Source organism: Pogoniulus pusillus, unplaced genomic scaffold (assembly GCF_015220805.1).
Source record: "Pogoniulus pusillus isolate bPogPus1 unplaced genomic scaffold, bPogPus1.pri scaffold_133_arrow_ctg1, whole genome shotgun sequence".
Lineage (NCBI taxonomy): Eukaryota > Metazoa > Chordata > Aves > Piciformes > Lybiidae > Pogoniulus > Pogoniulus pusillus.
Genome location: NW_026974569.1, coordinates 36,644 through 59,940, shown reverse-complemented (window position 1 = coordinate 59,940; position 23,297 = coordinate 36,644). Strand labels below are relative to the sequence as shown.

At 62.6% G+C, this 23,297-nt stretch overlaps 1 protein-coding gene across 4 annotated transcripts; it reads left to right on the top strand.

Moving 5' to 3' along the window:
• Nucleotides 1-50: 50 nt before the first annotated feature.
• PFKM (phosphofructokinase, muscle) lies at nt 51-22,090 on the top strand. 4 transcript variants are annotated; one of them, XM_064141127.1, is made up of 22 exons: nt 52-89; nt 2,709-2,782; nt 2,913-2,990; nt 5,604-5,793; nt 7,795-7,960; nt 8,854-8,898; nt 8,990-9,098; nt 10,092-10,187; nt 10,308-10,400; nt 11,465-11,590; nt 11,749-11,813; nt 11,934-11,980; nt 12,056-12,234; nt 15,370-15,440; nt 15,552-15,639; nt 15,724-15,876; nt 16,011-16,175; nt 17,649-17,710; nt 17,801-17,912; nt 19,410-19,509; nt 21,666-21,771; nt 21,878-22,090. In XM_064141127.1, exons 2-22 carry the CDS (start codon nt 2,711-2,713, stop codon nt 22,023-22,025), a joined length of 2,271 nt encoding a protein of 756 aa, XP_063997197.1. In that variant the 5' UTR covers nt 52-89; nt 2,709-2,710; the 3' UTR covers nt 22,026-22,090. The 4 variants fall into 4 exon arrangements, with proteins under 4 accessions (XP_063997196.1, XP_063997197.1, XP_063997195.1 ...); XM_064141125.1 differs by having other exon boundaries at nt 11,934-11,997; nt 12,088-12,234; XM_064141126.1 differs by having other exon boundaries at nt 51-89; nt 11,934-11,997; nt 12,088-12,234; nt 15,552-15,876.
• The last annotated feature ends 1,207 nt before the right edge of the window (nt 22,091-23,297 follow it).

The following is a 23,297-nucleotide window of genomic DNA, read 5'->3' as shown; positions in this document are numbered from 1 at the left end:
GAAAATGCCACAGGGACCCTCGGGACACGCCGAGACCTTGGGCGTGGGCAAAGCCATCGCAGTCCTCACCTCGGGGGGGGACGCCCAGGGTAAGGGGCACCCCAAGATTGGCAGTGCCAAGGCTGGGGGGGGGGGCACACAAGGGAGGGTCCCGTTTGGGGCTGGGTAGAAAAGTGGCACTTTGGGGAGTGGTCGAAGCCCCTCGACTGGTTTTGACCTTGGTGGGGAGGACGCTGGGGGGGGGGGAGGTTTGGGGGTGTAAAGGTTTTGGGGGGGGGGGTGCCAAAATCTTGGGGGGGGGGGCGTTTGGGAAGGGTGGCAGCTGCTTGGCACTGGCACCGCTGCGGGAGGGGCGCTGGGATTGGCCAAAGCCGCAGGGATTCAGCCCAAAGCTTGGCCCGGGGGGGCTGAAAGGGTTCTGGGGGGGGGGGGTCCTGAAAGGGGTTGTGGGGGGGGGGGGTCCTGAAAGGGGTTGTGGGGGGGGGGTCCTAAAGGGGTTCTGGGGGGGTCCTGAAGGGGTTGGGGGGGGTCCTGAAGGGGTTGGGGGGGGGGTCCTAAAGGGGTTGTGGGGGGGGGTCCTAAAAGGGGTTCTGGGGGGGGGTCCTGAAAGGGGTTCTGGGGGGGGGGTCCTAAAGGGGTTCTGGGGGGGGGTCCTGAAAGGGGTTGTGGGGGGGGGGTCCTAAAGGGGTTCTGGGGGGGGGTCCTGAAAGGGGTTCTGGGGGGGGTCCTAAAGGGGTTCTGGGGGGGGGGTCCTGAAAGGGGTTCTGGGGGGGGGTCCTGAAAGGGGTTGGGGGGGGGGGGGTCCTGAAAGGGGTTGTGGGGGGGGGGTCCTAAAGGGGTTCGGGGGGGGGTCCTGAAAGGGGTTGGGGGGGGATCCTGGAGAGGTGCGAGGGGGGGGGGTGGTCCTGAAGGGGTTGTGGGGGGGTCCTGAAAGGGGTTGTGGGGGGGTCCTAAAAGGGGTTCTGGGGGGGGGTCCTAAAGGGGTTGTGGGGGGGGGTCCTGAAAGGGGTTGTGGGGGGGGGTCCTAAAGGGGTTCTGGGGGGGGGTCCTAAAGGGGTTGTGGGGGGGGGTCCTGAAAGGGGTTGTGGGGGGGGGGTCCTGAAAGGGGTTGTGGGGGGGGGTCCTGAAAGGGGTTGTGGGGGGGGGGGTCCTAAAGGGGTTCTGGGGGGGGGTCCTGAAAGGGGTTGTGGGGGGGGGGTCCTGAAAGGGGTTGTGGGGGGGGGGGTCCTAAAGGGGTTCTGGGGGGGGGTCCTGAAAGGGGTTGTGGGGGGGGGGTCCTAAAGGGGTTCTGGGGGGGGGTCCTGAAAGGGGTTGGGGGGGGGGTCCTGAAAGGGGTTCTGGGGGGGGTCCTAAAGGGGTTCTGGGGGGGGGGTCCTGAAAGGGGTTCTGGGGGGGGGTCCTGAAAGGGGTTGGGGGGGGGGGGGTCCTGAAAGGGGTTGTGGGGGGGGGGGTCCTAAAGGGGTTCGGGGGGGGGTCCTGAAAGGGGTTGGGGGGGGATCCGGGAGAGGTGCGAGGGGGGGGGGGTGGTCCTGAAGGGGTTGTGGGGGGGTCCTGAAAGGGGTTGTTGGGGGGTTCTGGAGAGGTGCGGGGGGGGGGGGGTCCTGAAGGGGTTCTGGGGGGGGTCCTGAAGGGTTGTTGGGGGGTGCAGAAGGCGTTGGAGGGGGGGTCCTGAAGGGGTTGGGGGGGGTCCTGAAGGGGTTGTTGGGGGGTCCTGAAGGGGTTGGGGGGGGTCCTGAAGGAGGTTCTGGGGGGGGGTCCTAAAGGGGTTGTTGGGGGATCCTGGAGAGGTGCGGGGGGGGGGAGGGTGTTGAAGGGGGTGTTGGGGGGTCCTGAATGGCTGTGAAGGGGTCCTGAAGGGGTTGTGGGGGGGTCCTAAAGGTGTTGTGGGGGGTCCTGGAGAGGTGTGAGGGGTCCTGAAAGGGTTGTTGGGGGGTGCTGAAGGGGTTGGGGGGGGTCCTAAAGGGGTTGTTGGGGGATCCTGGAGAGGTGCGGTGGGGGGGGGGGTCCTGAATGGGTGTGAAGGGGGCCTGGAAGGGTCTGAGTGGATCCTGAAGGGGCTGGGGGGGGGTCCTGGAAGGGTCTGAGTGGGTCCTGAAGGGGCTAGGGGGGGTCCTGGACGGGTCTGAGTTGGTCCTGGAGGGGCTAGGGGGGGTCCTGAAGGGGTGTGAGTGATCCTGAATGGGTTTTTGGGGGGGTCCTGAAGGGTTTTGAGTGGGTCCTGGAGGGGCTAGGGGGGGGGTCCTGGAGAGGTGTGAGGGGTCCTGAAGGAGTTGTGGAGGGGTCCTGAAGGGTTTTGAGTGGGTCCTGGAGGGGCTAGGGGGGAGGGTCCTGAAGGGATGTGAGCCCCCCAGATACAGGGGGAGGGTGTCCCCAAATGCCAAGGTAGGGCTCACAACCCCTGGGGGGGGGGGGGTGGGGGTGTGGGGGGGGGGGGTCTGCACTGGGCTCCCCCTCCCCCCTGCCCCACGGAGCTGTCACCTGCTGTCATGTGGCAGTGCCTTAAATGTCACCAGGGCAAAAATAACCTCGGGGCAGCTGCCAGACCCATGCCAGGGGGGTCAAGGGTTGAGGGGGGGTGGGGGGGGGGGGGGCCACTGTGCAAAACAAGGTATGGGGGTGGGGGGCTTTAGGGTGAGAAATGAGGGTGGGGGGGCACAAAGTCCTGGGGGTGACTTTGTCCTTTGCCTCCCCCCTGCCCCCCCCCCAAGGCATGAACGCAGCAGTCAGAGCCGTGGTGAGGGTTGGCATCTACACAGGTGCCAAGGTCTACTTTGTGCATGAGGTGGGTGCTGCCCATGGCTCATGCCAGTGTCCCCAGTGCCCCCCTCCCCCCCAAAGCTTGGGGGGGGTCATTATCTGTCTGTCACCCCCTCCCCAACAACAACCTCCCCCCCCCCAAACTCCTATCTCAGGGCTACCAAGGGTTGGTGGATGGTGGAGACAACATCAAGGAGGCCACCTGGGAGAGTGTCTCCATGATGCTGCAGTTGGTGAGTGGTACCCGAGGGTGGGTGAGGTCGAGGGGGCATGGGTGGAGGTGTGGAGAGGGGGAGTGGAGAAGGTGGAGGGCAGAGGGGTGGAGGGAGGAGTGGAGAAGAGAGATGGAGGGAAAGGATTGTGGGAGAGTTCTGGTTGGGAAGGACCTTTGAGGTCGTTGAGCGCAAGCGTGGATGGTGGAGAGGAAGATGGAGATGATGAGGGAGGGAGGGAGAAGAGGGAGAGGATGGATGGATGGATGATGAGTGGAGATGGATGGAGAGGGATGATGGATGGAGAGGGAGGAAGGTGGGTGGGTGGATGGATGATGGATGGAGATGGATGGATGGAGAGGGATGGATGGAGATGGATGATGGATGAATGATGGATGGATGGGGATGGATGGAGAGGGATGGATGATAGATGGATGATGGATGGAGAGGGATGGAGATGGATGGATGGAGAGGGATGGATGATGGATGGAGAGAGATGGAGATGGATGGATGGATGGATGGATGGATGGATGGATGGAGAGGGATGGATGATGGATGGAGATGGATGGATGGAGAGGAATGATAGATGAATGATGGATGGAGAGGGATGGATGGAGAGGGATGGATGGAGAGGGATGGATGGCAATGAATAGAGAGGGATGGAGATGGATGGAGTGGGTGGACAGATGGATGGAGATGGATGGAAGGATGGATAATGGATGGATGATGGATGGAGAGGGATGGATGGATGGATGGATGGATGGATGGATGGATGGATGGATGGATGATAGACGGATGATGGATGGAGATGGATAGATGGAGAGGGCTGGATGATAAATGGATTATGGATGGAGATGAATAGATGAAGATGGATGGATGGAGAGGGAGGGATGGAGAGGGATGGATGGATGATAGATGGATAATGGATGGAGATGGATGGATGAGAGATGGATGGAGATGGATAGATGAAGAGGGATGGATGGATGATAGATGGATGATGGATGGAGATGAATGGAGAGGGATGGATGATAGACAGATGATGGATGGATGCTGGATGGAGATGGATGGAGATGGATGGATGCTGGATGGAGATAGACGAATGCTGGATGGAGATAGATGAATGCTGGATGGAGATAGATGAATGCTGGATGGAGATAGATGCAGATGGATGGATGGATGCTGGATGGAGATAGACGAATGCTGGATGGAGATAGATGCAGATGGGTGGATGGATGCTGGATGGAGATAGACGAATGCTGGATGGAGATAGATGCAGATGGATGGATGGATGCTGGATGGAGATAGATGAATGCTGGATGGAGATAGATGCAGATGGATGGATGCTGGATGGAGATAGATGAATGCTGGATGGAGATAGATGCAGATGGATGGAGACAGATGCAGATGGATGGATGGATGCTGGATGGAGATAGATGCAGATGGATGGAGACAGATGCAGATGGATGGATGGATGCTGGATGGAGATAGATGCAGATGGATGGAGACAGATGCAGATGGATGGATGGATGGATGCTGGATGGAGACAGATGCCGATGGATGGATGGATGCTGGATGGAGAGAGATGAATGCTGGATGGAGATAGATGGAGATGGATGGATGGATGCTGGATGGAGATAGATGGAGATAGATGAATGCTGAATGGAGATAGATGAATACTGGATGGAGATAGATGAATGCTGGATGGATGGATGCTGGATGGAGATAGATGGAGATAGATGAATGCTGAATGGAGATAGATGAATACTGGATGGAGATAGATGAATGCTGGATGGATGGATGCTGGATGGAGATAGATGGAGATAGATGAATGCTGGATGGAGATAGATACAGATGGATGGATGGATGCTGGATGGAGATAGGTGGAGATAGATGAATGCTGAATGGAGATAGATGAATGCTGGATGGAGATAGATGCAGATGGATAGATGGATGGATGGATACTGGATGGAGACAGATGCAGATGGATGGATGCTGGATGGAGATAGATGCAGATGGATGGAGATAGATGCAGATGGATGGATGGATGCTGGATGGAGACAGACGAATGCTGGATGGAGACAGATGCAGATGGATGGATGGATGCTGGATGGAGATAGACAAATGCTGGATGGAGACAGATGCAGATGGGTGGATGGATGCTGGATGGAGATAGATGAATGCTGGATGGAGATAGATGGATGCTGGATGGAGATAGATGGATGCTGGATGGAGATAGATGGAGATAGATGAATGCTGGATGGAGATAGATGGATGCTGGATGGAGATAGATGGAGATAGATGAATGCTGGATGGAGATAGATGGAGATAGATGAATGCTGGATGGAGATAGATGGAGACAGATGAATGCTGGATGGAGATAGATGGAGATAGATGAATGCTGGATGGAGATAGATGGAGACAGATGAATGCTGGATGGAGATAGATGGAGACAGATGAATGCTGGATGGAGATAGATGGAGATAGATGAATGCTGGATGGAGACAGATGAATGCTGGATGGAGACAGATGCAGATGGATGGAGACAGACGCCGCTGGCTGGCTGGAGGCAGAGGAGGGCTGGCTGCCCGCAGGCGGCACAGGGCGCCAAGGCCTCTCCGCCGCTGTGCCACGCAGGGTGGCACCGTCATCGGCAGCGCTCGCTGCCAGGACTTCCGGACGCGCCAGGGCCGCCTGAAGGCCGCCCAGAACCTGGTGAAGCGCAGGATCACAAACCTCTGCGTCATCGGCGGCGACGGCAGCCTCACCGGCGCCGACACCTTCCGCGCCGAGTGGAGCAGCCTCCTGGCTGAGCTGCTCAAGGCGGGTACGGGGGGGGGCTGGCACTGCCAACCTGCCGCTGGGGGGAGAGGGGAAAGGGGGCCAGGGCAGAGGTGAGGTGGTTGGGGCAAAGGTTGGGGGGTGAGGGCAGAGTTGGGGTGGGTTGGGTCAAGGTTGGTGGGGTAAAGGCAGAGTTGGGGTGGTTGGGTCACAGTTGGGGTGGTTGGGTCAAAGTTGGGGTGGGTTGGGTCAAGGCTGGCATGGGTTGGGTCAAGATTGGGGGGTGAGGGCAAAGTTGGGGTGGATTGGGTCAAGGTTGGGGTGGGTTGGGTCAAGATTGGGGGGTGAGGGCAAAGTTGGGGTGGTTGGGTCAAGGTTGGGGTGGGTTGGGTCAAGATTGGTGGGGTAAAGGCAGAGTTGGGGTGGTTGGGTCAAGGTTGGGGTTGGTAGGGTCAAAGTTGGGGTGGTTGGGTCAAAGTTGGGGTGGGTTGGGTCAAGGCTGGCATGGGTTGGGTCAAGATTGGGGGGTGAGGGCAAAATTGGGGTGGATTGGGTCAAAGTTGAGGGGGCAAGGGCAGAGTTGAGGTGGTTGGGGCAAAGGTTGGGGGGTGAGGGCAAAGTTGGGGTGGGTTGGGTCAAGGTTGGGGTGGGTTGGGTCAAGATTGGTGGGGTAAAGGCAGAGTTGGGGTGGTGGGGTCAAAGTTGGGGTTGGTAGGGTCAAAGTTGGGGTGGGTTGGGTCAAGGCTGGCATGGGTTGGGTCAAGACTGGGGGGGTGAGGGCAAAGTTGGGGTGGGTTGGGTCAAGGTTGGGATGGGTTGGGTCAAGGTTGGCGGGGTAAAGGCAGAGTTGGGGTGGTTGGGTCACAGTTGGGGTGGTTGGGTCAAGGTTGGGGTTGGTAGGGTCAAAGTTGGGGTGGTTGGGTCAAAGTTGGGGTGGGTTGGATCAAGGTTGGGATGGGTTGGGTCAAGGTTGGTGGGGTAAAGGCAAAGTTGGGGTGGGTTGGGTCAAAGTTGGGGTGGTTGGGTCAAGGTTGGGGTTGGTAGGGTCAAAGTTGGGGTTGGTAGGGTCAAGGCTGGCATGGGTTGGGTCAAGATTGGGGGGGTGAGGGCAAAATTGGGGTGGGTTGGGTCAAAGTTGAGGTGGTTGAGACAAAGTTGGGGTGGTTGGGTCACAGTTGGGGTGGTTGGGTCAAAATTGGGGTGGGTTTATGCCCAAATCTGGGATGGTTGCAGCAAACCTGTGCAGTTGGTGCCCAAACCTGGTGTGGTTGCACCAAACCTGTGGAGTTTGTGCCCAAATCTGGGCTGGTTGCACCAAACCTGTGCAGTTTATGCCCAAATCTGGGGTGGTTGCACCAAACCTGTGCAGTTTGTGCCCGTTTCTGGAGTGGTTGCACCAAACCTGTGCAGTTTGTGCCCATTTCTGGAGTGGCTGCACCAAACCTGTGCAGTTTGTGCCCATTTCTGGAGTGGTTGCACCAAACCTGTGCAGTTTGTGCCCAAATCTGGGATGATTGCACCAAACCTGTGCAGTTTGTGCCCAAATCTGGAATGGTTGCACCAAACCTGAGCAGTTTGTGCCCAAATCTGGGCTGGTTGCACCAAACCTGAGCAGTTTGTGCCCAAATCTGGGATGGTTGCACCAAACCTGTGCAGTCTGTGCCCAAACCTGGGATGGTTGCACCAAACCTGTGCAGTTTGTGCCCAAATCTGGGCTGGTTGCACCAAACCTGTGCAGTTTGTGCCCAAATCTGGGCTGGTTGCACCAAACCTGTGCAGTTTGTGCCCAAATCTGGGCTGGTTGCACCAAACCTGTGCAGTTTGTGCCCAAATCTGGGATGGTTGCACCAAACCTGTGGAGTCTGTGCCCAGGTCTGTGCTGGTTGCAGCCAACCCTGCCAAGGTCTCACCAAACCCAGGGCAGCTTCTCCACCAGCACAGCTTCCTCCTGGCACTTATCCCCTTAAGGTGGCAGTGGGGATGTTCTTGGGGGGGTGTCAGTGCTGCCAGGGCACCAAGGCTGGGTGGGTGCTGTGCCCGTGGGCAGGTGGCATCACAGCAGAGGAGGCAAAGCTCTCCAGCTACCTGAACATCGTGGGCATGGTTGGCTCCATCGACAACGACTTCTGCGGCACCGACATGACCATTGGCACCGACTCTGCCCTGCACCGCATCATGGAGATCGTGGATGCCATCACCACCACGGCACAGAGGTGACCTGGGCACCCCTCAACCCTCCCTGCCCACCCTTGAGTGGTATCCAAACCCCCCTGTCATAGAATCAGAGAACCAAGCAGGTTGGCAGAGAGCTCCAAGCTCCCCCAGCTCAACCCAGCCCCCAGCCCTGCCCAACCACCCAGACCATGGCACTCAGTGCCCCCCAGCCAGGCTTGGCACCAACACCTCCAGCCATGGGCACTGCACCACCTCCCTGGGCAGCCCATTCCAGTGCCAATCACTCTCTCTGCCCACAGCTTCCTAACAACATCCAGCCTGAGCCTGCCCTGGCACAGCTTGAGGCTGTGTCCCCTTCTCCTGGCCCTGCCTGCCTGGCAGCAGAGCCCAACCCCACCTGGCTACAGCCTCCCTGCAGGCAGCTGCAGGCAGCAATCAGCTCTGCCCTGAGCCTCCTCTGCTGCAGGCTGCACCCCCCCCAGCTCCCTCAGCCTCTCCTCACAGGGCTGTGCTCCAGGCCCCTCCCCAGCCTTGCTGCCCTGCTCTGGGCACCTGCCAGCACCTCAGCAGCTCTCTGCAATGGAGGAGCCCAGAGCTGGGCACAGCACTGCAGGGGTGGCCTGAGCAGTGCTGAGCACAGGGGCACAAGAACCTCCCTTGTGCTGCTGCCCACACTGCTCCTGAGCCAGCCCAGGATGCCATTGGCTCTGCTGCCCACCTGGGCACTGCTGCCTCCTCTGCAGCTCCTCAATGCCCTCCTGGCACTCAGCTGCCCAACCCTGCCCCCAGCATTCCAGCTGTGCCCTCCTCAGCGCCCACTCCAGGGGCACACTCCCTGCCCTGCTCCTGCTGCCCACCCCAGGCTGCTGCTGCCCTCCTTTCTCCGAGGTCTTTTCCAGCCTGCTTCATTCTGTGCTTCTGCCTCCCGCAGCCACCAGAGGACCTTCGTGCTGGAGGTGATGGGGAGGCACTGCGGGTAGGTTGCTGTTGGCATCACCCAGGGGGTTTGGTGCCCGCAGGCCAAGCGGCAGGAAGCCCAACCCAGGCTCTTTGTGTCCCCCTGGCAGCTACCTGGCACTCATCACCGCCCTGGCCTGCGGCGCCGATTGGGTCTTCATCCCCGAGTCGCCTCCCGAGGACAATTGGGAAGATCACCTCTGCCGCAGGCTGACCGAGGTGGGATGGGCTCCAGGGGGTGGCCTTCAGCAGCAGCCTCCATCCTCATCATCACTTCCCAGCCTCGTCACCATTCCCCATCACCGTCCCTCAGCTCCAGCATCACTCCATCATCAGCACCTCCCATCCTCTTCCTCGCTCCTCATCCTTAGCATTACCTCCTCCAACCCCGTGCCCATCATCATCCTCACCCCTCATACCCCTCCACCCCACTGCCACCTCCTGTCCCTGCTGCCACCTCCCATCCCCATCGCCTTCCTCACTCCTCATCATCACCCCTCATCATCTCCCATCCTCATCCCCACTGCCACCTCCTGCCCCCCTTGTCACCTCCCATCCTCATCTCCTTCCTCACCCCTCATCATCTCCCATCCTCATCCCCACTGCCACCCTCTGTCCCCATCTCCATCTCCTTCTTCACTCCTCATCATCACCCCTCATCCCTGTGCCCATCATCATCTCTCATCCTCTGCCACCTCCTGCCCCCTTGTCACCTCCCATCCCCATCTCCTTCCTCACTCCTCATCATCGACTCTCATCCCCATGTTCATCATCACCTCCCATCCTCATCCTCACTGCCACCCCCTCTCCCCCATTCACATCTTCATCCCTGCATCCCCACTGCCATCCCATCCCCATCCTCTCCCCCACTGCCACCTCGTCCCTATTGTCACCCCTCATCCTCACTGCCACCCCATCTCCATTGTCACCCCCATCCTCCTCCTCACTGCCACCCCCTGCCCCCACTGTCACCCCCATTCTCATCTTCATCCCCCCCACCCCCACTGCCAACCCTTGTCCCCATCCTCATTCTCACCTCCCCATCCCCACTGCCACTCCCTGTGCCCATCCTCTCCCCCATCTTCCTCCCCACTGGCACCCCCCATCCCCATCTCCTTCCTCTCTCCTCATCATCACCCCTCATCCCCACGCCCATCATCATCTCCCATCCTCATCCTCACCCCCATTCCCACCCTCACCTCCCTGCTGCAGACCCGCGTGGGGGGGTCCAGGCTGAACATCATCATCGTGGCCGAAGGAGCCATCGACAAGCAGGGCAGAGCCATCACCTCCGACGACATCAAAGCCGTGAGCGGGGACACAGAGGGGCCGGGGGAGGGGGGGCAGGGGGGGGTTGGGACTCTCTCCTCTCTAAGCCCTTTCCCAGCCCCACAGCAGGGCTGGCTCCAGCCCCCCCTTGCCTTGCAGCTGGTGGTGAAGCGCCTGGGCTATGACACTCGAGTCACCATCCTGGGCCACGTCCAGCGCGGGGGGACCCCTTCTGCCTTCGACCGCATCCTGGTAGGCAGCTCCCGGCCCGGCCTCGGCTGGAGGAGGAGGAGGGGAATGTCCCCAACCCTGTCCCCATCTGTCCCCATCCCTGTCCCTGTCCCCATCCCTGACCCTGTCCCCATCCCCGTCCCTGTCCCCATCCCCGTCCCTGTCCCCATCCCCGTCCCTGACCCTGTCCCCGTCCCTGATCCTGTCCCCATCCCTGTTCCTTCTCTGTCCCCATCCCTGTCCCTGTCCCCTCTCTGTCCCCATCCCTGTCCCTGTCCCCATCCCCATCTCTGTCCCCATCCCTGTCCCTGTCCCCATCCCTGCCCCTGTCCCCATCCCTGTCCCCGTCCCCATCCCCATCTCTGTCCCCATCCCCATCCCTGTCCCCGTCCCCATCCCTGTCCCTGTCCCCATCCCTGCTCCTGTCCCCATCCCTGTCCCCATTCCCATCCCCACCCCTGTCCCCATCCCCACCCCTGTCCCCATCCCTGCCCCTGTCCCCATCCCTGTCCCCATTCCCATCCCCATCCCTGTCCCCATCCCCATCCCTGTCCCCATTCCCATCCCCATCCCTGTCCCTGTCCCCATTCCCATCCCTGACCTCACCCCTGTCCCTGCCCCCATTTCTGTCCTTGTCCACTCCACTGTCCCCATCCCCACAGGGCAGCAGGATGAGTTCTGACCTCAGCCCTATCCTCATCCCCATCCCCATCCCCATCGGGCAGCAGGATGGGCACTGCCTTCACTGCTACCCTTGCCCCTGTGCCCACAGGGCAGCAGGATGAGCACTGCCCTCACTCCTGTCCTTGCCCCTGTGCCCACAGGGCAGCAGGATGGGCACTGCCCTCACCCCTGCCCTTGCCCCTGTGCCCACAGGGCAGCAGGATGAGCACTGCCCTCACCCCTGCCCTTGCCCCTGTGCCCACAGGGCAGCAGGATGAGCACTGCCCTCACCCCTACCCTTGCCCCTGTGCCCACGGGGCAGCAGGATGGGCACTGCCCTCACTGCTACCCTTGCCCCTGTGCCCACGGGGCAGCAGGATGAGCACTGCCCTCACCCCTGCCCCTTGCCCCTGTGCCCACAGGGCAGCAGGATGGGCGTGGAGGCAGTGATGGCACTGCTGGAGGGCACCCCGGACACCCCTGCCTGCGTGGTCAGCCTGTCGGGGAACCAGGCTGTGCGCCTGCCGCTGATGGAGTGTGTGCAGGTGGTGAGTAAGGGGCGGGCACAGCACCGCCGGGACCACCCCCCCCCAGGAGCCCCCTAGGACAGCACAGCCCCCCCCCAGGGCAGTGCCACCCCCCCCCAGGGCAGTGCCACCCCCCCCCCAGGGCAGTGCCACCCCCCCCTCACCTCTGCTCCCCGCAGACCAAAGACGTAACCACGGCGATGAACGAAGGACGCTTCGAAGATGCCCTCAAGCTGAGGGGCAGGTGAGGCTCTGCACCTGGAGACCCCCACCCCCTGCTCACTGCCCCCCCTCCTCCCAGGCTCCAGCCACACTCCAACCCTCTTCCTTCCTCCCTTCCTCCTCTTCCTCCTCCTCTCTGCAGGAGCTTCCAGAACAACTGGAACGTCTACAAGCTGCTGGCACACATCCGCCCACCCTCCACCAAGGTACCAGGGGGGAGGGAGGGCGCTGGGCACCCACCCTAAAGCCTGGCACCCCCCCCAGGCCCTTTAAGAAGGGTTCCTCCGTGCCCACAGAGTGGGTACACCTTGGCTGTGCTCAACGTGGGCGCCCCAGCGGCTGGCATGAACGCGGCCGTCAGGTCCACGGTCAGGATCGGTCTCATCCACGGGCACCGCATGCTGGCAGTGCATGACGGCTTCGAGGGGCTGGCACACGGCCAGGTGAGGTCCTCGAGGGGTGGGGGTGGGGGTGGGGAGGGAGGTAGGAGGTGCCCTTCCCCGTCCTGAATGCCTGGCAGTAGGAGGGATGCATCCCCCGAGGGGCGTGGATGGGATGGAGGAAGCCGCAGATGGGATGGAGGAAGGCACCGATGGGATGGAGGAAGGCACCGAGATGAGGGAAGGGCTGGGGGGAGCTCTGCTGGGGGGGGGTTGGGTGGGATTAGAGAACCACAGAATGAAGGAGGTTGGAAGAGACCTCTGGGGTTGGCCAACCTGGCACTGAGCCCTTCTGGCTCGCTCATGCCTGGCACTAAGTGCCAGCCTCCTCCTCAACACCTCCAGGGGTGGGCACTGCACCACCTCCCTGGGCAGCCCATTCCAGTGCCAATCACTCTCTCTGACAACAACTTCCTAACAACATCCAGCCTGAGCCTGCCCTGGCACAGCTTCAGGCTGTGTCCCCTTCTTCTGGCAGCAGAGCCCAACCCCAGCTGGGCACAGCCTCCCTGCAGGCAGCTGCAGGCAGCAATCAGCTCTGCCCTGAGCCTCCTCTGCTGCAGGCTGCACCCCCCCAGCTCCCTCAGCCTCTCCTCACAGGGCTGTGCTCCAGGCCCCTCCCCAGCCTTGCTGCCCTGCTCTGGGCACCTTCCAGCACCTCAACATCTCTCTGCAATGGAGGAGCCCAGAACTGGGCACAGCACTGCAGGGGTGGCCTGAGCAGTGCTGAGCACAGGGGCACAAGAACCTCCCTTGTCCTGCTGCCCACACTGCTCCTGAGCCAGCCCAGGATGCCATTGGCTCTGCTGCCCACCTGGGCACTGCTGCCTCCTCTGCAGCTCCTCTCTCCCAGCACCCCCAGGACCCTCTCTGCCTGCCTGCTCTCAGCCACTCTGGCCCCAGCCTGGAGCTGCTTGGGGTTGTTGTGGCCAAAGGGCAGAGCTTGGCACTGGGACCTGTTCAAACTCCTGGTGCTGGAGTGGATTGTTCAGCCTGGAGAGGAGAAGGAGCCAGGGAGACCTTCAGGCTTAGGGAGGGAGAGGATCTGTGGTGGCAGAGGTGACAATGGCTCTGAACTGGCCAGAAGGAAAGAATCCTTTACACTGAGGGTGGTGAGAGCCTGGTCCAGGCTGCCCAGAGAGGTGAGGGCAGGACAGGACCCCTCAGTGCCAGGCGGGCAGAGGTGGGGGCAGGGTTGGGCAGCTGAGTGGCAGGAGGGCAGTGAGGAGCTGCAGCAGAGGCAGAGAAGGGAGTGGAGGTGGGGAAGGGTCTGGAGGAGAGGCTGGGGAGGAGCAGCTGAGGGAGCTGGGGGGGGTGAGCTGGAGGAGAGGAGGCTGAGGGCAGAGCTTGTGGGGCTGTGGCAGGGCCTGAGAGGAGGCTGGAGCCGGGGGGGGCTGAGATCTGCTGTCCTGAGTGCTGGCACAGGAGGAGATGGCCTCAAGGTGGCCCCAGGGCAGGCTCAGCTTGGCCATGAGGAGCAACTTCTGCCCCTTGAGGGTTGTCCAGGCCTGGCTCAAGGCTGCCCAGAGGCAGAGTTGGGAGCCTCCATCCCTGGGGCCACTTCCAAGCCCTGCAGCTGTGGTGCTGAGTGCCAGGGGCTTGGTGGTGCCCTGGGGCAGTGGTGAGGGTTAAGGCTTGGATTGGATCCACCTCCAAGGTCTCTTCCACCCCAAACCATGGTGCAGTTCTCTGCCCACCCCTGGCACCCTTTCAGGTCAGGCTGTTTGGGGCTCCCAGCAGCCTGCTCTAGCTGAGGTTGTCCTCTGGTCCCCAGAGCTTGGACCTGAAGACCTTTAAAGGTCTCTTCAGCACAACCCAGCCTGTGGCAGAGCAGAGCTGGAAGCCACCTACCAGCCTCAGACCATCAGAGGGCAAGTGCCAGCTGCTGGGGGAGCTCCCCAGGGCCAAAAGGCAGTGGTGGTTATGGACCAACCTCTGAGCCCAGCCCTGAGCATCCAATCAGAAGCAGGGAATTGGGTTGGAAAAAGACCTCCCCAAGATCATCCAAGGCCAAGCCTCAGCCCAGCACTGCCAAACCCTCAGCACCAGCCCCTCCAGGGCTCTGCAACCCCTCCAGAGCTCTGCAACCCCTCCAGAGCTCTGCAAACCCTTCCAGAGCTCTGCAACCCCTCCAGGGCTCTGCAACCCCTCCAGAGCTCTGCAACCCCTCCAGGGCTCTGCAACCCCTCCAGAGCTCTGCAACCCCTCCAGAGCTCTGCAAACCCTTCCAGAGCTCTGCAACCCCTCCAGGGCTCTGCAACCCCTCCAGAGCTCTGCAACCCCTCCAGGGCTCTGCAACCCCTCCAGGGCTCTGCAACCCCTCCAGAGCTCTGCAACCCCCTCCAGGGCTCTGCAAACCCCTCCAGAGCTCTGCAACACCTCCAGAGCTCTGCAACCCCTCCAGAGCTCTGCAACCCCTCCAGAGCTCTGCAACCCCTCCAGGGCTCTGCAAACCCCTCCAGGGCTCTGCAACCCCTCCAGAGCTCTGCAAACCCCTCCAGAGCTCTGCAACCCCTCCAGGGCTCTGCAAACCCCTCCAGGGCTCTGCAACCCCTCCAGGGCTCTGCAACCCCTCCAGAGCTCTGCAACCCCTCCAGGGCTCTGCAACCCCTCCAGGGCTCTGCAACCCCTCCAGAGCTCTGCAACCCTTCCAGAGCTCTGCAACCCCTCCAGGGCTCTGCAAACCCCTCCAGAGCTCTGCAACCCCTCCAGGGCTCTGCAACCCCTCCAGGGCTCTGCAACCCCTCCAGAGCTCTGCAACCCTTCCAGAGCTCTGCAACCCCTCCAGGGCTCTGCAACCCCTCCAGGGCTCTGCAACCCCTCCAGGGCTCTGCAACCCCTCCAGAGCTCTGCAACCCCTCCAGGGCTCTGCAACCCCTCCAGGGCTCTGCAACCCCTCCAGAGCTCTGCAACCCCTCCAGAGCTCTGCAACCCCTCCAGGGCTCTGCAACCCCTCCAGGCCTGGGCACTCCCAACGCTGCCCCTTCACCCCCTTCGCTCTGCCACCTGCCTGGTGCCAGCCATGCTTCACCTCCCTCCTGTCCCCCAGCCTGCCCCCAACACACACAGGGCCAGGCTGGCACACCCCAAAATCCTTCTCCTGTCCCCCTCTAACCTGCTGCTTTCCCTCTCCTCAAGGTGGAAGACATCAGCTGGGAGAAGGTTGGCAGCTGGATAGGGCTGGGAGGCTCCAAACTGGGCACAAAGAGGTGACTGCTCCTCCTTGGCAGGGGTTTGGGGGGGGGGGGGGGGTCCTCAACTTGATTCCTCCATCCCAGTTGGGCTCATCCAAGGAATTTTTTCCCCTCTCCCTTGCCCAGGACTTTGCCCAAGAAACACTTTGAGGAGATCAGCAACAACATCAGCAAGTTTGGCATCCATGGTCTGGTCATCATCGGCGGCTTCGAGGTGAGCTGGCAGCAGGCAGAGCTTGAGGGTGATGCCACCTTGCCCACCTCCATGCCCTCCCTCACCTTCCCCCCCCCTCCTCAGGCCTTCACAGGCAGCCTGGAGCTGATGGAAGGCAGGACCAAGTTCGAGGAGCTCTGCATCCCTCTCTGCATCATCCCTGCCACCGTCTCCAACAACGTCCCCGGCTCCGACTTCAGCATCGGCGCCGACACTGCCCTCAACACCATCACCACGGTGGGTGGGAAGCCTCCACCACCACCCCCCCCTGCCCACCCAACCAGGGCACTCACATCCCCTTCCTCACCCACCTCACCCTTTGATTTTCCCTTCCCTTCCTCCCCCTTCTTCTTCCTCCCCTACCTCTGCAGACCTGCGACCGCATCAAGCAGTCTGCGGCGGGCACCAAGCGCAGAGTGTTCATCATCGAGACCATGGGAGGCTTCTGCGGGTACTTGGCCACCATGGCAGGGCTGGCAGGGGGCGCTGATGCTGCCTACATCTTCGAGGAGCACTTCAGCATCCGGGACCTGCAGGTTGGGTACCTTACACCTCGGTGTGTGTGCGTCCCGAGGTGCCCGGGTGGGGACCGCTCAGCTCCGGGACACAGCGAGCCCAAGCAGGGCTGCAGGCTGGGGCCAGAGCAGCTGAGGGCAGGCAGGAGGCAGAGAGGGAGCTGGGGGGGGTGGTTGGCAGCTGCAGAGCAGGCAGCAGTGTGCCCAGGTGGGCAGCAGAGCCAATGGCATCCTGGGCTGGCTCAGGAGCAGTGTGGGCAGCAGGACAAGGGAGGTTCTTGTGCCCCTGTGCTCAGCACTGCTCAGGCCACCCCTGCAGTGCTGTGCCCAGTTCTGGGCTCCTCCATTGCAGAGAGATGCCCAGAAAGGTGCCCAGAGCAGGGCAGCAAGGCTGGGGAGGGGCCTGGAGCAGAGCCCTGTGAGGAGAGGCTGAGGGAGCTGGGGGGGTGCAGCCTGCAGCAGAGGAGGCTCAGGGCAGAGCTGATTGCTGCCTGCAGCTGCCTGCAGGGAGGCTGTAGCCAGGTGGGGTTGGGCTCTGCTGCCAGGCAGGCAGGGGCAGGAGAAGGGGACACAGCCTCAAGCTGTGCCAGGGCAGGCTCAGGCTGGATGTTGTTAGGAAGTTGTTGTCAGAGAGAGTGATTGGCACTGGAATGGGCTGCCCAGGGAGGAGGTGCAGTGCCCATGGCTGGAGGTGTTGGTGCCAAGCCTGGCTGGGGGGCACTGAGTGCCATGGTCTGAGTGATTGGATAGGGCTGGGGGGCTTGGAGCTCTGTGCCAGCCTGGCAGGGGCACTGAGTGCCATGGTCTGGGTGACTGGGCAGGGCTGGGGGGGGGGAGCATGGAGCTCTGTGCCAGCCTGGCAGGGGCACTTAGTGCCATGGTCTGGTTGGTTGGACAGGGCTGGGAGGGGGCTTGGAGCTCTGTGCCAGCCTGGCTGGGGGTACTGGGTGCCATGGTCTGGGTGACTGGACAGGGCTGGGGGAGCTTGGAGCTCTGTGCCAGCCTGGCTGGGGGCACTGAGTGCCATGGTCTAGTTGGTTGGACAGGGCTGGGGGGAGCTTTGAGCTCTGTGCCAGCCTGGCAGGGGCACTGAGTGCCATGGTCTGGGTGACTGGGCAGGGCTGGGGGGAGCTTTGAGCTCTGTGCCAGCCTGGCAGGGGCACTGAGTGCCATGGTCTGGGTGACTGGGCAGGGCTGGGGGGAGCTTTGAGCTCTGTGCCAGCCTGGCAGGGGCACTTAGTGCCATGCTCTGGGTGACTGGACAGGGCTGGGGGGGGGCAGCTTGGAGCTCTGTGCCAGCCTGGCTGGGGGTACTGAGTGCCATGGTCTGGGTGACTGGGCAGGGCTGGGGGGGCTTGGAGCTCTGTGCCAGCCTGGCAGGGGCACTGAGTGCCATGGTCTGGTTGGTTGGACAGGGCTGGGGGGGGGCATGGAGCTCTGTGCCAACCTGCCTGGTCCTGGCTCCATGCCCTGTGGCTCCCTCTCTGCTGCCAGGCCAATGTGGAGCACCTGACTGAGAAGATGAAGACCACAGTGAAGAGAGGTTTGGTGCTCAGGTGGGGTCAGGAGCTGGGGTGGGGGTGGTGTTGGGGGGGGGGGGTCAGAGGCTGTACTGAGCCCCCCCCCCTGCCCCCCCCCTGCTGCAGGAACGAGAGGTGCAATGAGAACTACAGCACAGACTTCATCTACAGCCTCTACCTGGAGGAGGGCAAAGGAATCTTTGACTGCAGGAAGAATGTCCTGGGCCACATGCAGCAGGTAAAGGACCCTCCCCTGGGCACCAGGACCCCTCCCTGGGCATCAGGATCCCTCCCTGGGTACCAGGATCCCTCCCCTGGGCATCAGGATCCCTCCCCTGGGCACCAGGATCCCTCCCTGGGCATCAGGATCCCTCCCTGGGTACCAGGATCCCTCCCCTGGGCATCAGGATCCCTCCCCTGGGCATCAGGATCCCTTCCCTGGGCATCAGGATCCCTCCCTGGGCACCAGGACTCCTCCCTGGGCATCAGGATCCCTCCTTGGGCATCAGGACCCCTCCCTGGGCACCAGGATCCCTTCCTGGGCACCAGAACCCTTCCCTGGGCATCAGGATCCCTCCCTGGGCACCAGAACCCTTCCCTGGGCATCAGGATCCCTCCCTGGGCATCAGGATCCCTCCCCTGGGCATCAGGATCCCTCCCTGGGCATCAGGATCCCTCCCTGGGCACCAGAACCCTTCCCTGGTTACCAGGATCCCTTCCTGGGCATCAGGATCCCTCCCTGGGCATCAGGATCCCTCCCTGGGCACCAGGATCCTTCCCTGGGCATCAGGATCCCTCCCTGGGCATCAGGATCCCTTCCCTGGGCATCAGGACCCCTTCCCTGGGCATCAGGATCCCTTTCCTGGGCATCAGGATCCCTCCCTGGGCATCAGGATCCCTCCCTGGGAACCAGGATCCCTCCCCTGGGCATCAGGACTCCTCCCTGGGCATCAGGATCCCTCCCTGGGCATCAGGATCCCTTCCCTGGGCATCAGGATCCCTCCCTGGGCATCAGGACCCCTCCCTGGGCACCAGGACTCCTCCCTGGGCATCAGGATCCCTCCCTGGGCATCAGGATCCCTTCCCTGGGCATCAGGACCCTTCCCTGGGCATCAGGATCCCTCCCTGGGCACCAGGACCCCTCCCTGGGCATCAGGACCCCTTCCTGGGCATCAGGACCCCTCCCTGGGCACGAGGACCCCTCCCTGGGCATCAGGATCCCTCCCTGGGCACCAAGACCCTTCCCTGGGCACCAAGACCCTTCCCTGGGCATCAGAACCCCTCCCTGGGCATCAGGACCCCTCCCTGGGCACCAGGACCCCACCCTGGGCACCAGGACCCCTCCCTGGGTACCAGGATCCCTCCCTAGGCACCAGGATCCCTCCCTGGGTACCAGGACCCCTGCCTGGGCATCAGGACCCCACCCTGGGCACCAGGATCCCTCCCTGGGTATCAGGACCCTTCCCTGGGCATCAGGATCCCTCCCTGGGCACCAAGACCCTTCCCTGGGCACCAGGACCCTTCCCTGAGCATCAGGATCCCTTCCTGAGCACCAGGATCCCTCCCCTAGGCACCAGGACCTCTCCCTGGGCATCAGGACCCCTCCCTGGGCATCAGGACCCCTCCCTGGGCATCAGGACCCCACCCTGGGCACCAGGATCCCTCCCTGGGCACCAGGATCCCTTCCCCAGGGCTCTGCCCCCCCCCAATTCACTCAGGGTATCTTCTGGCACAGGGTGGCACCCCGACCCCCTTCGACAGGAACTTTGCCACCAAGATGGGTGCCAAGGCAGTGGCCTGGATCACAGGGAAGATCAAGGAGTGCTCCCGGCACGGTGGGTGCCAGCCTGGGGCACAGGAGGGGGCTGGGGGGGGTCTGTCTTGGGTCTAAAGATCCTCCCCCCTCAGCCCTGCCCCAAAAAGCAGCCCCTGGTTCATTCCCCCCCCCCCACATGTGCCCACCGTGCCCTGAGGGCAGCGTGGGCAGGCTGGGAGGGAGCTCTGGAGCTCAGCCAGGGACCAACCTCAGCCTGCCCCCAGCAGGGCACCCACAGCAGCTTGCCCCAGGGGCACAGTGCCCAGGGAGGGGCTGGAAGGGAGCTCTGGAGCTCAGCCAGTGCCAACCTCAGCCTGCCCCCAGCAGGGCACCCACAGCAGCTTTGCTCCAGGGAGGGGCTGGGAAGGACCTCTGGAGCTCAGCCAGTGCCAACCTCACCCTGCCCCCAGCCTGGCACCCACAGAAGCTTGCCCAGGGTGGACTGAAAGGGACCTTTGGAGCCCACCCAGTGCCAATCCCACCCTGCCCCAGCAGGGCACTCACAGCAGCTTGCCCATGGGCACAATGCCTAGGGGTGGCTCTGGATGTCTCCCAGTGCCCATCCCACCCTCTTCCTGCTCCAGCAGGGCACCCACAGCAGCTTGCCCAGGGGCACAGTGCCCAGGCAGGGGCTGGAAGGGACCTCTGGAGCCCACCCAGTGCCAACCTCACCCTGCCCCCAGCAGGGCACCCCCAGCAGCTTGCCCAGGGGCACAGTGCCCAGGGGGGTTGGCAGCTCTGCACACAAGGAGGCTCCACAGCCTCTCTGGGCAGCCTGCTCCAGGCCTTGGCACCCTCACCCCAAACAACTTTCTCCTCCTGCTGCCCTCCACTCTGTGCCCCTTACCCCTGGGCACCACTCAGCACAGCCTGGCCCCAGCCTCCTGCCCCCCACAGCTCCTTCAGCTCCTGCTGGGCACTGCTCAGATGCCCTCTGGGGCTGCTCTGCTGCAGGCTCTCAGCCCCAGGGCTCAGCCTCTGCTCCTCCCAGAGCTGCTCCAGGCCCTCAGCCTCTGCCCAGCCTCCTCTGGCCTCTGCCCAGCCCTTCCCTGCCCCTCTGCCCCTGGGCAGCCCAGAGCTGGGCACAGGCCTCCAGCTGTGGCCTCCCTGGGGCAGAGCAGAGGGCAGCAGAACCTCCCTTGCCCTGCTGAGTGCCCCCAGGGCACCCTTGGGGGCTCCTTGGCCCTCCCCAGGGCAGGTTGCTGGCTCCTGGGCACCTCCTTGTGCCCCAGCAGTGCCAACTGCTGCCCTGTGGAGCTGCTTCCCAGCAGCTCCTCCCCTGCCTGTGCTGCTGCAGGAGCTTCTCCCTGCACCCCCCAGGAGCTTCTCCCTGCACCCCCCAGGAGCTTCTCCCTGCACCCCCCCAGGAGCTTCTCCCTGCACCCCCCAGGGGCTTCTCCCTGCACCCCCCAGGGGCTTCTCCCTGCACCCCCCAGGGGCTGCTTCCTCCACCCCCTTGCCCTGCTTGCCCCTCCTCAGCCTCCCCTCCAGCTCTCCATCTGCCCAGCTCCCACTGGCTGCCAACCACTGCTCCCCACCTTCACCCCTCCTCACCCCGACTTCAGGAGGGGGCAGACCTGCTCCTCACTCCTGGCACCCCCTCCTCACTCCTGGCACCTCCTCCTCACCCCTGGAGCCTTCTCCTCACTCCTGACACCCCCCCCCCTCACTCCTGGCACCTCCTCACTCCTGGAGCCTCCTCACTCATGGAGCCTCCTCCCCATCCCTGGCACCTCCTTTTCACTCCTGGCACCCCCTCCTCACCCCTGCCACCCCCTCCTCACTCTTCGCGCCCCCTCCTCACTCCTGGCACCCCCTCCTCACTCCTGGCACCCTCTCCTCACTCCTGGCACCTCCTCCTCACCCCTGGCACCCCCTCCTCACTCCTGGCACCCCCTCCTCACTCCTGGCACCCTCTCCTCACTCCTGCCACTTCCTCCTCACTCCTGCCACCTCCTCCTCACTCCTAACACCCCCTCCTCACTCCTGCCACCCCCTCCTCACTCCTGCCACCTCCTCCTCACTCCTAACACCCCCTCCTCACTCCTAACACCCTCTCCTCACTCCTGACACCCCCTCCTCACCCCTGCCACCCCCTCCTCACTCCTGCCACACCCTCCTCACTCCTGTAGCCTCCTCCAAGCTAAGCTCCCTCCCCCACCCCCCTTCCTCCAGGTCGCATCTTCGCCAACACTCCTGACTCCGCCTGCCTGCTGGGCATGCGGAAGCGCAGCTTGGTTTTCCAGCCCATCACCGAGCTGAAGGAGCAGACAGACTTCGAGTAGGTCCTACTCCCACCTCCCCTCCCCCCTCCCCCCACCTCAGCACACCCCCAGCCCCTCCGAGGGGGCCCCGTGCCCACGCCTGGCTCCTCTGCCCTCCCCCAGGCACCGCATCCCCAGGGAGCAGTGGTGGTTGAAGCTCAGACCCATCCTGAAGATCCTGGCCAAGTACCACATCGAGTTGGACACCTCGGAGAGGGCTCACCTGGAGCATCTCAGCGGCAAGAGCATGGCCCTGGAGGCCTCCCTCTGAGCGCACAGCCCCGGCAGGATGCTCCGGCAGGATGCTCCGGCAGGATGCTCCGGCAGGGATGCTCCGGCAGGGATGCTCCGGTCCCGCTCCTGCCGCCGCCGCCGCCGGGGGGCCCAAAGCGCTGCTCCCGGGAGTAAATCCTGCTCCCGGGTGTAAATCCTGCTCCCGGGTGTCAATCCTGCTCCCGAGTGTAGTTCCTGCTCCCGGGTGTAAATCCTGCTCCCTCCTATAGCTCCTGCTCCCTCTTGCAGCTCCTGCTCCCTGCTGTAGCTCCTGCTCCCTCCTGTAGTTCCTGCTCCCGGGTGTAAATCCTGCTCCCGGGTGTAAATCCTGCTCCCGGGTGTAGTTCCTGCTCCCTCTTGCAGCTCCTGCTCCCTGTGTAATTCCTGCTCCCTGCTGTAGTTCCTGCTCCCTGGTGTAAATCCTGCTCCCTCTTGTAGCTCCTGCCCCCTCTCATAGCTCCTGCTCCCTGCTGTAGCTCCTGCTCCTTCTTGTAGCTCCTGCTCCTTCTTGTAGCTCCTGCTCCCGGGTGTAGTTCCTGCTCCCTCTTGCAGCTCCTGCCCCCTCTCGTAGCTCCTGCTCCCTGCTGTAGCTCCTGCTCCTTCTTGTAGCTCCTGCTCCCTGCTGTAGTTCCTGCTCCCTGCTGTAGCTCCTGCTCCCTGGCATAGCTCCTGCCCCCTCTCGTAGCTCCTGCTCCCTGCTGTAGTTCTGCTCCCTGGTGTAAATCCTGCTCCCTCTTGTAGCTCCTGCTCCCTCTTATAGCTCCTGCTCCCTGCTGTAGCTCACACTCCCTCTTATAGCTCCTGCTCCCTCCTATAGCTCCTGCTCCCTGCTGTAGCTCACACTCCCTCTTGTAGCTCCTGCTCCCTCCTATAGCTCCTGCTCCCTGGTGTAAATCCTGCTCCCTCTTGTAGCTCCTGCTCCCTGCTGTAGCTCCTGCTCCCTCTTGTAGCTCCTGCTCCCTGCTGTAGCTCCTGCTCCCTCTTGTAGCTCCTGCTCCCTGCTGTAGCTCCTGCTCCCTCTTGTAGCTCCTGGTCCTGGTTGCACCTCACACCCTGCTGCAGCTCATGCTCGAGGTTGTAGCTCATGCTCGAGGTTGTAGCTCATGCTCGAGGTTGTAGCTCATGCTCCCCACCATAGCTCCTGCTCCCTCTTGTAGCTCACACTCCCTGCTGTAGCTCCTGCTCCTTGTTGTGCCTCACATTCCTTGCTGTGGCTCCTGCTCCCTGTTGTAGCTCCTTCACCTTGTTGTAGCTCCTGCACCTTGTTGTA